This window comes from Pinus tabuliformis, chromosome 9, assembly GCF_031772625.1.
Source record: "Pinus tabuliformis cultivar Carrire ecotype Pingquan chromosome 9, CPIR1, whole genome shotgun sequence".
NCBI classification, from domain to species: domain Eukaryota; kingdom Viridiplantae; phylum Streptophyta; class Pinopsida; order Pinales; family Pinaceae; genus Pinus; species Pinus tabuliformis.
Genome location: NC_142307.1, coordinates 206238734 through 206252940, shown reverse-complemented (window position 1 = coordinate 206252940; position 14207 = coordinate 206238734). Strand labels below are relative to the sequence as shown.

Below are 14207 nucleotides of genomic sequence, written 5' to 3'. Positions count from 1 at the left end.
AGAGGAAGTTAATCAGGTCCACCATCAATGGGATAATCCCCTCTTTGGATGGGATAGCTCCCCTATTGATGGGATAAGTTCCTCTTTGGTAGGAGTGCATGAACCATCTGGAGGCGCTCAATACACGTCGAACAACCTTCTAGAATGCTTTAGAAATGACCACAAGTGACTTTTTAAAGATGAAACTTGCGCATTTTAACCTTTTCAGGGGGACGCACCTGCACCTTTACATACAGAGCGTCCAAAATGGCAACTTTTGTGAACATTGGGTGCGTCCCCGCAGGTAAGGTTGAGAGAACCTGCATCCCCAAAGATAAATACATTTAGAAAGACTTTCTCTCTTTTTTTGGAGTTTGACATGGAGAGCAGAGGCATAAGACTTGCCTAAGAGGGTAGCATGACTGTTGATAGAGTCATCCTAACTGTAAATAGTCATGGTGACATTTTTTAGTGTAACAAGGTTCTATTATGTTTTAATTTAATTATTGGTGGTGGTGGTGGTGGTTAATGTCCACTGAGACCAAATCAGTCTATCAGACCTATAATTTTCTTAGGTCTTAATTTTTTGGCTTCTCATCATTCTTGGCGAGATTGGTGTTGTAGCTCCTTTTTCTTTTCTCTACAATCTTCCAACTTCCTTTATCTTGCATCTCCTTCATCTATTCTAGTTCTTGGGACATTGGTGTCTTAGCTTCGGGATTTGTTGTGTACGTCCTTTTGAAGATAGTCGAAGAAGAAGCTTGGTCTGGGAGATCTGCTTTGTTATTAAATGAAGATTTATTTTGTGCGGGATACGAATCCTCATAAATGTTGATGCTTGAGGGGTTGTTGAGTTCACTTTTTTATTTTTGGGTGGGACTTTACCCATGCTTGTCTTGAGAGTTGTTTCTTTCTTGCCCGATTTCCTGCGATTCAGAGTTTTCTGGAGAGTTTTCTTCATTGATGACAGTGTAATGTTCTTTTTTTGCTCCTTCCCACCATGTAGATTTGCGGTGATTCTTTCTAGAATAACCTTTCTCGGAGGCTTTTGGGCAATTTTTAGCTAGATGGCCTGTCTCAAAGCATGATCGACATCTGAGGAGGACACTTTCATAATCAACTTTCTGGTTTTACACATAGTCTTTACTTGTTAGGTTTATTTCAGCTGGGAATCCAGCGCTGAAGTCCATTTCCACACAAATGTGTGCATAGGTGGTTCTGGCATATTCCTCTATTTCTGGGCACCTGCAATAAAATTTCCCAATTACATTTCCAATGAATTTTAGCGACGAGAAATTCCAGAGATGCAAGGGTAGGTTTCGCAATCTCACCCAAACTGGTGGTGAGGTTATGACTGTTGTTGAGGGATCGAATGATGGGTTCCATGGCTTCATGAATAGGCCTAAATTTTCCCAAAACCAAGGGCCGAAATCTAGAATACATTGTTTGCTTTTAGGGTTTTCAAAATCTACTATAAAGAAACCCCTAACACATGGGTAGATATTAATTTCATCAGAAATGACAGGCTTCCATACCTTTGAGATCCAACTGTGCAGAGCTATCAGCCGTGGCCAAAAACCATCGAACCAACAGATTAGGGCACTTTCAAAAAACTTCAAAGCCTCATCGAGTGGGCAAGCCAACAAAGTGGCAGATGCTTTGAGCAGGAGAGCCTTGCTCCTACAGGAAAGCAACATACAGGTGATGGGATTCTAACATCTGAAAGATTTGTATCAGACGGACACAGATTTCAAGGAAGCTTTTGAAGCCTGTCAAAATCCCGTATTGAGAAACGCAAGCCCATGGTTAAACTATAATTTACAGGAAGTATTATTGTTCCGAGGTGGGCAGTTATGTATCCCGGACTGTTCAATGAGGGAGAATATAGTATGGGAGAAGCATAGTGGTGGATTAGCGGGACATTTCGGAATTAACAAAACTTTGGAGCAACTCGGACATTTTTATTATTGGCCCAAAATGAGCAGGGATGTACAAATATTGGTAAACAGGTGTAAAGTCTGCCAACTGTCAAAGGGACACAATCAGAATACTAGACTTTACACACCACTACCCGTTCCAAGCAGGCCATGGGACTCGGTCAGCATTGACTTTGTTCTCAGACTGCCTAGAACACAATGGGGGTATGATTCGGTAATGGTGGTGGTAGATAGATTTTCAAAAATGGCTCATTTTATTCCTTGCCGGAAAACTAGTGACGCCACGTACGTGGCACACCTGTTTTTCACGGAAGTTGTTAGATTACATGGCCTACCCAAAACTATCATTTCAGACAGGGACATAAAGTTCACAGGACACTTTTGGCGCACCCTGTGGAAAAAGTTGGGCACGCAATTGAATTTCAGCTCTGCGTATCATCCGCAGACTGATGGACAAACGGAGGTGGTGAACAGGAGCTTGGGGAATTTATTACGAAGTTTGACTGGAGAAAATTCACAATTATGGGATTGAGCTCTTGCCAAGGCGGAATTTGCTTATAACGATTCACCCAATCGTAGCACCGGACTTAGCCCATTTCAGATTTTGTATGGCATGCATCCTCGAGGAATACATGAACTGCGAGATTTGGGAAAGCTGGAACGGAGAAGCGCGGATGGGGAAGATTTTGTAGAAGCAATGAGCGAGCTTCATGAAAAAGTCAAACTAAGGTTGCAGGACAGCGTACAGAAATACAAGCAGCAAGCACACTCAAAACGACGAGAGGTGCATTTTAATGTTGGAGAGGAGGTCCTTGCACATCTGCGTCGGGAATGGTTTCCTAAAGGCGCATATAATAAGTTAAAATATAAGAAAATTGGTCCATGCAAGATCCTACGGAAATTTTCAGCCAATGATTACGAGATTCAGCTACCACTGGACATAGGCATATCACCTATTTTTAATGTGGCGGATCTGTTCCCATATAATGCCCAAGCAGAGGATGATAGTGCCGTACAGCCAAAATAGGACACCCAATTAGAAAGCAGTTCTTGGAAGAAACAGTTACCTTCGGCCCGGACCCATGAGATTGGAGGGATCCTCAGCACCGAGGTAGCCAAGAAGACGCGCAGGAAGGAATATCTGTGTTACCTCTTCAAGTGGAGAGACCGTCCAATGGAGGATAGCTCGTGGCTCGACGCGGCACAGATTCAGAAGGCTGGTTATTCGGTGGAGGAACTCATGGAACGGAGCCATGAAATTTCTTTTACCCCGGAAGCCTGATGCAGGAGCATCTGGTTAACAGGGCGGAGATAGAAAGAAGGGTGGCATGGTTTCTGAGAAGGACAGAGAACTCTTGCAGAACGGACAACATGTCTGTTTCTTCTTTATTTTTATTATCTATTGTTTTTGGTTTCTGTTTAAAAATGCCTAGAATACTGTAACGAGTTCTAATTAGGAACAATAATATTAGCTAGAATCATTAGTCGCTGAACAATTATATACTATTGTAAAAACAAACAAAGGGAAACAAGCTAGCCATGCATAAATGTCAAATATGAAATAACTGATGTAACTGATAATTGAACAACTGACAGCGGTTATCCAACTGCTTGAGAACAATGATACAAAAATGAGGGAAAGCAAGCCCATAGGGGTTCAGGAGGGAGAAGAGAAAAGAAAGAACATAAATAAATATATACATCTTGTTTTTCAGTGCACAAACAACTCTTACATGCGTCCTCAAAAATAGAGACTGTACAATTCCATGCTGTGCTTATATTTTATTTTTCCTTCATGTACAAAACCTATTATATGTTCTTGAGAGACTTCGAACCAGCGGAAGGACAAATAAACAAACGAGAGGTGACACCAACCAGCACCGGTCATGAGTTACAGTGCCCAAACAAATACATTTTCCAGGTATGCAAACGAAACTGTAAGGCGACTCAAGATTTTCTTTCCACATACAGTTAACAATCCATCTCAGCATAAATATAATTATTAATTGTCCATCTCAGCATACAAATTAGTGTTCAACGTAGCTTCAAACCCTACCTAGTTCACAAGCCTAGGGTTTGACAGGTTCATGAATAAAAGCCGTAGCGAGAACTATTCACTATAGTAGCCAACAACCAAACCAACGACCCATACAAGAATCCATTACAGACAAGAAAAAAAAAACAATTCTACCCTGAAGATATCCAGAATGGGCGGAAGCCCAATGCATTCGACCCAGCGAATGGCTCCACCTGCATAGGGACGAAAGGAGGAAGGGTTAGTTACCAACCCTTGAAGGAAAGCGAGAAACTAAGAAATTGGAAGGGAAAATGCTGAGAGAGTGAACGAGAAATAATACCTCAAGGTGAGCCGCAATTGCAAAGCAAAACCCTCAAACGGACGAACCCTGCTCACAGAGGAGCCGAGCTATTAGAGTCTAAATAAGCAACAGAAAAGAAGTCTGGCAGAGAACGAGAACTTACCAATTGAGTTAGCAGAGAGCCGAACAGGGCAAGCCGCGAAACCCATCGAACTTGGAGGCTGAAGAACCGAGACTGTAACCAGAATGCCATTAACTTATAATGCTCAAATAACCATGGACTCTTGAGGGAAACGAATAGAAAATACCATGACAAACATCAACGCCAGTGGAAAGCACCAAACGACAGAGGAACAAACATGTAAACAATACAGTAGCCGAACTTACCAAAGCAACACCAGACAGTCGAGGCATACAGGCCGGACCTGGAACAACAGAACCGCAACCAAACATTTGCTATACAGGTAACCGAGCAGGCAGGAACCGCATTATGTTTTCTCCGCAGACAATACAACAAATACAAAGGAAAATCGCAGAGACTGCAGAGCTAAACAACCAAGTAACAATAATAACCCAAAGGGCACGAACAGGGTAAAACCCAAGCCGAGTAACTATCCAGGATCTCGAGGAGGGACAGTTGTCCGCCGATAAGACTACCACAGTACATGCCGTAACCCAAGTCGATTGTAAATCAATTTGAATTTATTACCAAATCAATTGTATACTATCCGGTTCATAGGAGCATTACACATCCACTTGGGAGTGGCGGTGTCACGCCCCTACACCTGCGGTGGTCTTCCGATCGCTTGTAGCGAGGTGCGGCACCACCGAACGCTTTCTTTTTAACAATACTAACGTTTATGGGCTACGCCTATTCCAACATGAACATACTTAACTTATGTTCTTATAACCAAATAAAATGTTATCCTTTATACTTCAACAAAGAACATTCTTATTCATTAACCATCAACAATAAACCGAGAACAATACAAGTGTAAAGGGGAGGGGAAACTCCCCGAACAGTCTGCCCAACAATAATATTATGTCAAGAATATCAGATTTTACAACAAGTTTGTCTTGGTTGAACCAAGTCTCACACTTAACCAATTTTTACAAAAGACAGGCCACCTGCCTTTTACAACATTCCATGCACCCTTGCACAAGAGAGAGTGCTCACCCGAGCCACTCAACCTCCCTACAAAACCTGCATAAAACTGGGTACAAGAATCCACTCGCAATGGCACTCTTTGCCAACCTTCAACTAGGATAAACTGCGCACTTCCTTCAAGCCCAATGCGCATGAGATATGCGCATTCACCCACCTAAGACTGCGCACTTCTTTTACCCCTTTATGCGAAGATCTTGATCGAATGTCCTTGTTCCAAATGAGGAGCAACCATCTTCTACTTATACGCATATCATCCATGCGTTAAACCTTAGGCCGACTACTCAAATATCAATATGAACACCCCTTAAGGATTATTCCATATGTCAGCTTTCATTATACTTTATTCCACGCATATAAACCTTTCGTATGTGCTCCATTATATTCTTTTGTCATATGTTCACATATCCCCTTTACATGTGGCTTGATTATATTATATTTTATTCACATATAATATGTTCATATCGCATATAATATGTTCATATTATTTTCATATAATATGCATATAAACTCCCATATACGCTCAAGTGTACTAACACTTAGCCATTTTTGCACACACTCCTTATCGTCACATTTAACGCGTACGATCGTCGCACCAATGTCGCAGCTCGTCGTATTCCCGCTTGCCCGCGCGCCCGCCCGTGCCCTCGTGCCTTACAGGCGGGACGACATGGGCTGGCCCCATCACTTGAATGGATAGCGAACATGCATCTCAATGTCTCAATTTTGTCTGAATATAAAGTGTGACTCGTAATTAAATGGCCTGTCTCGTCACGCTCATGAATACTGCTTTCCACTCAGAGAGACACGACCGTGGTTCAATTTTCGGCAAAAATATTTGGAGCGTTTAAGCGCTCATGTAGCCTTTCTGAGAATAACAATGGTGACATGAGAATAATGCAGCGTTCACATGTGAACATCAGAATTGAGCACTCGTCACCTGTATAGTGACAGAATAATCAGATGTTGTCATTTTGATGTAATTTTATTATAATTTCTATTATAATATTAAATTTAATATTAACAAATTATTATTATTATTACTAAAATTATAGATTAATATCAAAAATTCAATATAAGTATATTTGGAAGACGAGCTTTATTATGGTGGGAAAAAGAGTGTTATTTATTTTTTCCTAAGCGTTTTAATGTTCATTTTTTATACGTTGGTAGATCCTTGCAGGTTCTAGATTTATGTATCATAGGTTTGGGAGTGTTTTGAATCCATAATATTTTGTGGGGCGATTTGTTTTGCATATTGAAGGTTGTTCATTGCAGCTGAGGAGGGATGCTACGAGAGTGGTTCAATTTTCGGCCAAAGCATTTGAAGCGCTGAATACGACTTTCGACTCAGAGAGAGAGAGACAGACATGAGTCTGAGTAATTCAATTTTTGGCAAAAGCAGTTGAGACGCCGAATACGGCTTTGGACTCAACAGACCCAATGGTGACATGAGAATAATGCAGCGTTCACATGTGAACATCAGAATTGAGCACTCGTCACCTGTATAGTGATAGGACAATCAGAATATATTTTAGTATGATTGCCTTTGACTTGAATGGATAGCGAACATGCATCTATCTCCTCCCTACAGAGGACTTAGAGAGGACTTGAATGGATAGCGAACATGCATCTCAACGTCTCAATTTTTGTCTGAATATAAAGTGTGACTCGTAATTCAGTGGTCGGTCTCGTACGCTAATGAATACGGCTTTCGACTCAGAGACACAAAGTGACGCGTGACTGGTTCAATTTTCGGCAAAAGCATTTGAAGTGCTGAATACGACTTTCGACTCAATAGACACAATGGTGGCATGAGAATAATGCAGCATTCACATGTGAACATCAGAATTGAGCACTCGTCACCTGTATAGTGACAGAATAATCAGAATATATTTTAGTATGATTTCCTGTGACTTGAATGCATAGCGAACATGCATCTATCTCCTCCTTACAGAGGAGTTGAATGGATAGCGAACATGCATCTCAACGTCTCAATTTTTGTCTGAATATAAAGTGTGACTCGTAATTCAATGGCCGGTCTCTTACGCTAATGAATACGGCTTTCGACTCAGAGACACAGAGTCATGTGTGAGTGGTTCAATTTTTGGCAAAAGCATTTGAAGCGCTGAATACGGCTTTCGACTCAATAGACACAATGGTGGCATGAGAATAATGCAGCGTTCACATGTGAACATCAGAATTGAGCACTCGTCACCTGTATAGTGACAGAATAATCAGAATATATTTTAGTATGATTGCCTGTGACTTGAATGCATAGCGAACATGCATCTATCTCCTCCTTGCAGAGGAGTTGAATGGAGAGCGAACATGCATCTCAACGTCTCAATTTTTTTCTGAATTCAATGGCATGTCTCGTACGCTCATGAATACGGCTTTCGAGTCAGAGACACAGAGAGACACGAGAGTGGTTCAATTTTCAGCAAAAGCATTTGAAGCGCTGAATACGGCTTTCGACTCAATAGACACAATGGTGACATGAGAATAATGCAGCATTCACATGTGAACATCAGAATTGAGAACTCATCATCTGTATAGGTTCAACAATTAAATTAATCCTGCATAAGTTCAATAATATTATTTGTGGACATTTATTTTGTACGTGTGCAATAATGATTTTGATATAATTCTATTTTATTTTTAAAATATTATTTGGTTGATAAATGGATTTTAAACTAGCTATTCCATATTCACTACCAATTAAAAATCATTTCAAAAATAAATAAATAAATAATTTTTTATTTTTAAAAAATTAATAAATGAATAATTTTTTATTTTCAAACATTTTTTTTTAATTATTTTTTTGCATAGGGGAAAAATTTGTTATAAGTCAGTTGTCAAATTAGTAGTAAAGACAATTTTTATTCAATGAAAAGACTGACTTGTAAAGACAATTTTTATTGAATGAAAAGGCTGACTCATCACTTTTATTCAAGGAAAAGCAGTCCACCTAGAATAACATCAAAAAGCTGACTCTTTAGAAGGCTGACTCATCACCTTTATTAAAAAAAAACCACAACATCACCTTTATTCAAAGAAAACAACAGCACTTAAATAACCTTGTGGTGATCCCTATAAAACAAACTTTACGATTTTAAAATATACTCTAGCCCAATTTATAATAAACATTATCAAAACTATACATATTTTTTATATAAATATAAATCTTCAAAAATTAATAAATATATTTTTTATTTTTAAAAGTTATTTTAATATAAATTTATAACTAGCACTAAAATATTTTTTCTGTTTTAATAATTTGATTCCTAAATAGTTCTGATATATATTATTTTAACAGATATCAAAATGATTACAATAAGCCAGTATAATAGAATTTCACCAGTGAGTGACACTTTGTACTTCAAATTCTAATTTGATTATTTCATCCATGATTCTATGATATGTCATCGATCCATGATTCCATAACGTACATTACAGAACAGGACCACTGCCTTCGCCAAATGAACTACTCCATATAATGATGCACAGTCACTGAACTCATAGATATATTTCGGAACATTTGTGTGGGTTCTTTCCTCCAATATCAAAACATTTGTGTGCGTGGTTTTCTCTAATATCAGAACATGGCAAGCAACACCAACGCGGACGCGGTTCAAGTGAAGATCCATGGTGATAGTTGGGTGACTCAAATGAAGATCCATGGCGATAGTTCGGTTACTCAAATGAAGATCCATGGCGATAGTTGGGTTATTCAAATTAAGGAACGCCTCAATGAACTAGAAGAACAGGAGGAGGAGAAGGAATTATGTGCGTCGGTGTCGGTGTTTAATGTGTCAAGAGAGTTATTGTTTGAGAAGCCTGAAGCTTACATTCCGCAGTCAGTTTCCATTGGCCCCTATCATCACGGGAAATCTGAGAAATATGACATGGATCGCCACAAATTGGCAGCTGCCTATAGATTTCACAAAACAATTAATGGAGTAGGCAACTTTCAGCTGGTCGTTGTAGATGAGTTTAAAAAATACCACCGGCAAATCCGGAGCTGCTATCACAATTTCATCGATTATAATGAAGAAACCTTGGGGTGGATCATGGCTCTGGACGCCGTCTTCCTTCTCCAGTGTCTGCAGTTTTATGTCAGATACCTTGACCAAAGCTCGCATGATGACGTCAAGAATCTGGGACGAGCCTTATATCCTACTTGCCATGGTGCGGCAGATAACTACATTTTAAGAGATTTGATGATGCTCGAAAATCAATTGCCACTCTTTCTAATGAAAATGCTTTTGGAGTTGCAGTTGCTTTCTAAAGCCAAGGCAGAGGAGAGGCTGTCAATCCTGCTAAAGCTGGTTTACCAAGAATTATCACCTTTCGTCTTCAAGGTACCTGAGAATTCATCTCTCCATATAAACGAGAGAGGCCACCTGCTGGAGGTTCTGTACTCCGCTATCGCCAGCCCTATTTCCAACTATCGAAAGCCAGATGCTCCCTATCCGGCAGACATTTCAACAGTTACTCCAATTCCAACCGATGAAGATGGCGATGAGAGTGATCCAGCAGACATGTCAACTGTTACAGAAGTCTTCAAATTGCTATGGAAAGCTCTCTTATCTATAAACGCTGGACCCATTCGGCAGTGTCTGATGGAGTTAGCCACACTTCTTCATCTGAGTGTGTTTAAGTGTGCAAGCACAACTGCGAAAGAACCATCCTCTCAAATCATACCGCCCTCGCGTAAGGAATTGGCTATTCCATCTGTGGCCGAATTGTACCTTGCCGGAGTCACATTCTCTCCAACGGATGGTGATCTCACCACAATACTATTTGATAAGAAAGCTTCCATTATTTATCTCCCAAAGCTAAAGTTCGACACCAACACAGAGGTAATCCTGAGAAATCTGATTGCATTTGAAGCTTCTGCAGCGCCTGGTGCGCTTGTTTTTAGAGAATATACAGATTTCATGAACGGCATGATTGACGGAATAAAAGATGTGAAATTGTTGAGAGAGAGCGGAATTATTTGTAACGGTCTCCTGAGTGACAGAGAGGTTGCGAAGCTATGGAACAGCTTGGGTCACTGCGCTAGTGTCATAAATGTTGGATATTTAGACAAAGTTGTACGTGATTTAAAGAGATGTTATCGTGGAAAACGGAAAGTTACCGTGGTGAAGTTTATGAATGACTATATATTTGCCTCGTGGAAGTTCCTGTCGCTGGTAGCTTCGGTGATACTTTTGATCGTCACATGCTTGCAGGCGTACTGCTCTGTCTATCGTTGCAGAAACTGAGCAAAACAGTAGAGGTACGCAGAGAAATCTCGCCACCTGTTTGTATTCGAAAGTATAGAGAATCCTGTACAACTGCCACTTCCATTAATTTTGCTTGTTCATTCTCTGTTGGCTGTGGATTGATTTGGGTGCCACCCGCAATCCTGCTGGGTAGGATTGAGAACCTTGTGTCTACATAGAATATGCATATATCTATTGTTGTATTTTTCATCTTCATAACGTGTCTGACAATTTGAAGACGAGAAGTGAAATAGCGAAGTCAGCCTTTTCAAAACAATGACAAACCCACAAGGTATTGCTTCACACAAATGACGCGATACCGTTTTTACCCTGTGCCTTCGCAACATATTTATTATTTAAGCTAGTTATTTGCCATTCTTCTTCACATTTTTCTTTGCCTTTGACTAAATGGTTCTAGGGAGAAATATGGTCCATTGCGAGTTGTTTTGGGATCTGGTTAGTTGCATGTTGGAATGGTAATTTCAACTTGCAGATTTTTTCTCTGCGATGCGATCGCAGATCGCATATCGCACTTTCCTTTGTCACCCTTCGCTGCATGATTGTATTATCTGCGATGCGATATTTGCGATGTGATCGCAGATGGCAGATCACATGATTTAAAGGTTATAGAGGTGGTGACACATCCTCTCTCTTCTTGCGATGCGATGGTGTGATAAGCCATGCATTAAATTCCAGCAAGATATTTTGAGCCGTGTAATAAATGATATTTACTAGGGTTGGTAAATGTAGGTGAAATCTTAAATTTTACTATTTTTTATTTCACAGAAGTGGGGACAAGCAACACGTATTGTAAAAGATATTTTGTGTTGTTCATTGTATATAAAAAAAAAATATGCAAGAGTAGAGACATGTAGAGAGTATTAGCAAGAAGTGTTCTTTCTTCTCTACAACGCACAACAGTGCTGGACTTTTAAGTTTTCTGAGATAGTGGAATCAGATTTTGGAACTGAAGTTCCTGTTGTAAATCCCTCAGAGTCGAGGAAGACAATTCTGTAATAGTTTTATTATTATTTTATATGATTAAGATCCTGGATAAAACCAGAGCGTTGTTCTCTGTTATATTTGTTTGTTGTGTGTTTGAAATCAACAGAAATTTCCATCATGGTATCAGAGCTAGTCTAGGCACTCAGTGAGTAAAAAAAAAACAAGAGTTTGTTTTTTCACTGTAGGAGCTGTAAGAAGCTTATTGAGCAGATTTTTTCCAGCAGAGAAATTTTTTGCCTGTTTTTTCTCAGTCAGTATCTCTTCTTTATTTTTCACAAGTTAAGATGGCAGATGTTGGAACTGGTTTGACGAATCCCCAACTGCCACAGTTTAATGGGAAAAATTACAGTTATTGGTCCATAACAATGAAAGCATTGTTTGCTTCTCAAGGAATACGGGAGCTGGTTGAAACTGGCTATGCTGAACCGGCAGATGCAATAGCGTTGGCTGCTTTAACAGCAACAGAAAGAGACCAGTTGAAGAGTGACAAGAAGAAGGATGCCAAAGCCCTCTTTTTCCTCTTCCAATCAGTACATGAAAGTGTTTTTCCGCGAATTGCAGCAGCAACAAAATCTAAGGAAGCATGGGATATTCTCAAAACTGCCTATCAAGGCATGGAGAAGGTGAAGACTACAAAGTTGCAGATGTTGAGGAGAGACTTTGAAAATCTCAGCATGAAGGAATCTGAAACAATAGATTCATTCTTCACTCAGGTTATTGGCTTAATAGCCCAGATCAGATCTCATGGTGAGATTCTTGAAGATAGAAGGATTGTAAAGAAAATCTTGAGATGTTTACCCTCAAGGTTTGAATCTATTGTGGTAGCAATAGAAGAAACAAAAGATCTCTCACAGTTCACGGTAGAAGAGCTGAGTGCTTCACTTTTGTCTCATGAACACAGACTGAGTAGAGGAACAAATTCCTCATTTGAGCAAGCATTCAAGACTCAGATGTCTTTTGGCCAAGGAAGAGGTCGAGGCAAAGAAAATAACAGAGGTCATGGAAGAAGCCAAAACAGAGGCAGAAATTATCCTGCAAGCACAAGCGAAAGGAGCTGCAATCAGAACCAAGATGAAGGTTCAAGCAAACAGCAAGCTCATGGACAAAGGTATGACAAATCCCAAGTCCAATGTCATTATTGTAAGAAATATGGGCACTATGCAAATGAATGTAGGAAAAAGCAAAATGACATGAATAATAGGCAAAATGCTAATTTTGCCTATTACTCAAACCCCTCATGAGCTCTGGTGTGGTGAGACTCCTTCGGTGAATCACTTCAAAATCTTTGGGAGCAAATGTTATATTAAGAATACTGATGAGAAACTTGGCAAACTTGAACCTAGAGTAGATGAAGGCATTCTTCTTGGTTATTCTCCACATAGCAAAGCATACAAGTGCTACAATAAAAGACTTGGCAGAATTGTTAACAGCATTGATGTAGTGGTTGATGAGAAGGGATACATTCCTAGGTAAGTGCATCATGAAGACATAAAAGAAGATGAAGGCTACCCTCAAAGACAGAATGATGAAGAAGAAGAACCTCAAGAAGAACCAGAGGAGTAGACAAGAATAGAAGAGAAGACTCCATCCAGATATGTTCAAAAGAATCATCCAGAATCTCAGATTGTGGGGCAGAAAGAAGCAGGTGTACAAACAAGAAGAACAATTGCAGAAGCTTCAAGCTATTTGGCATTACTCTCTTCCACTGAACCACAAAATGTGAAAGAGGCATGCAAAGATGAATGTTGGGTCAAAGCAATGGATGAAGAACTTGAGTAGATCGAAAAGAACAACACTTGGGAGTTGGTTCCTAGACCAAAAGATAAGAATGTTATAGGAACAAAATGGGTCTTCAAAAATAAATTGAATGAAAATGGAGAAGTAATTAGAAACAAGGCCAGACTTGTTTGTAAAGGGTATGCGCAGCAAGAAGGAATAGATTTTGAAGAAACCTTTGCTCCTGTTGGAAGACTTGAGGCCATCAGAATGTTCCTTGCTCTCTCAAGCTTTCAAAACTTCAAAGTATTTCAAATGGACGTGAAATCAACCTTTCTGAATGGAGACTTAGAAGAAGAAGTATATATTGAGCATCCAGATGGTTTCATTCTTGGAAATGATCCAAATCTTGTATGCAGATTGAAAAAGGATCTCTATGGTCTCAAACAAGCTCCAAGGGCTTGGTACTATCGTTTGGACAAATATCTTCATCAACAAGGTTTTTCAAAAGGATCAGCAGATAGCAATCTTTATATAAAAGTTGAAAATGACAAATTGCTAATACTTGTTGTGTATGTAGATGACATTATCTTTGGCAGTAATGAAGAAGCTATGAGTCAAAGATTTGCCTTGGTCATGTAGAAAGAATTTGAAATCTCCTTGCTGGGAGAACTGACATATTTCCTTGGTTTGCAAATCCAACAAAAGGAAGGAGGAATCTTTTTGTCTCAAACCAAGTATCTCAAACAGATTTTGAAGAAATATGGCATGGAAGATGCAAAACCAGTATGTACACCCATGGTCACAGGATGTAGCC

At 39.7% G+C, this 14207-nt stretch overlaps 1 protein-coding gene across 1 annotated transcript in view; it reads left to right on the top strand.

Moving 5' to 3' along the window:
• The first annotated feature begins 9004 nt into the window (after positions 1 to 9004).
• Positions 9005 to 14207, top strand: part of LOC149147864 (putative UPF0481 protein At3g02645) — a 50003-nt gene continuing 44800 nt past the window's right edge. The window contains exon 1 of the mRNA XM_089441980.1: positions 9005 to 10606. Within this exon, the coding sequence (XP_089298106.1) occupies positions 9005 to 10606 (1602 nt within the window). The remainder of the gene's footprint in view (positions 10607 to 14207) is intronic.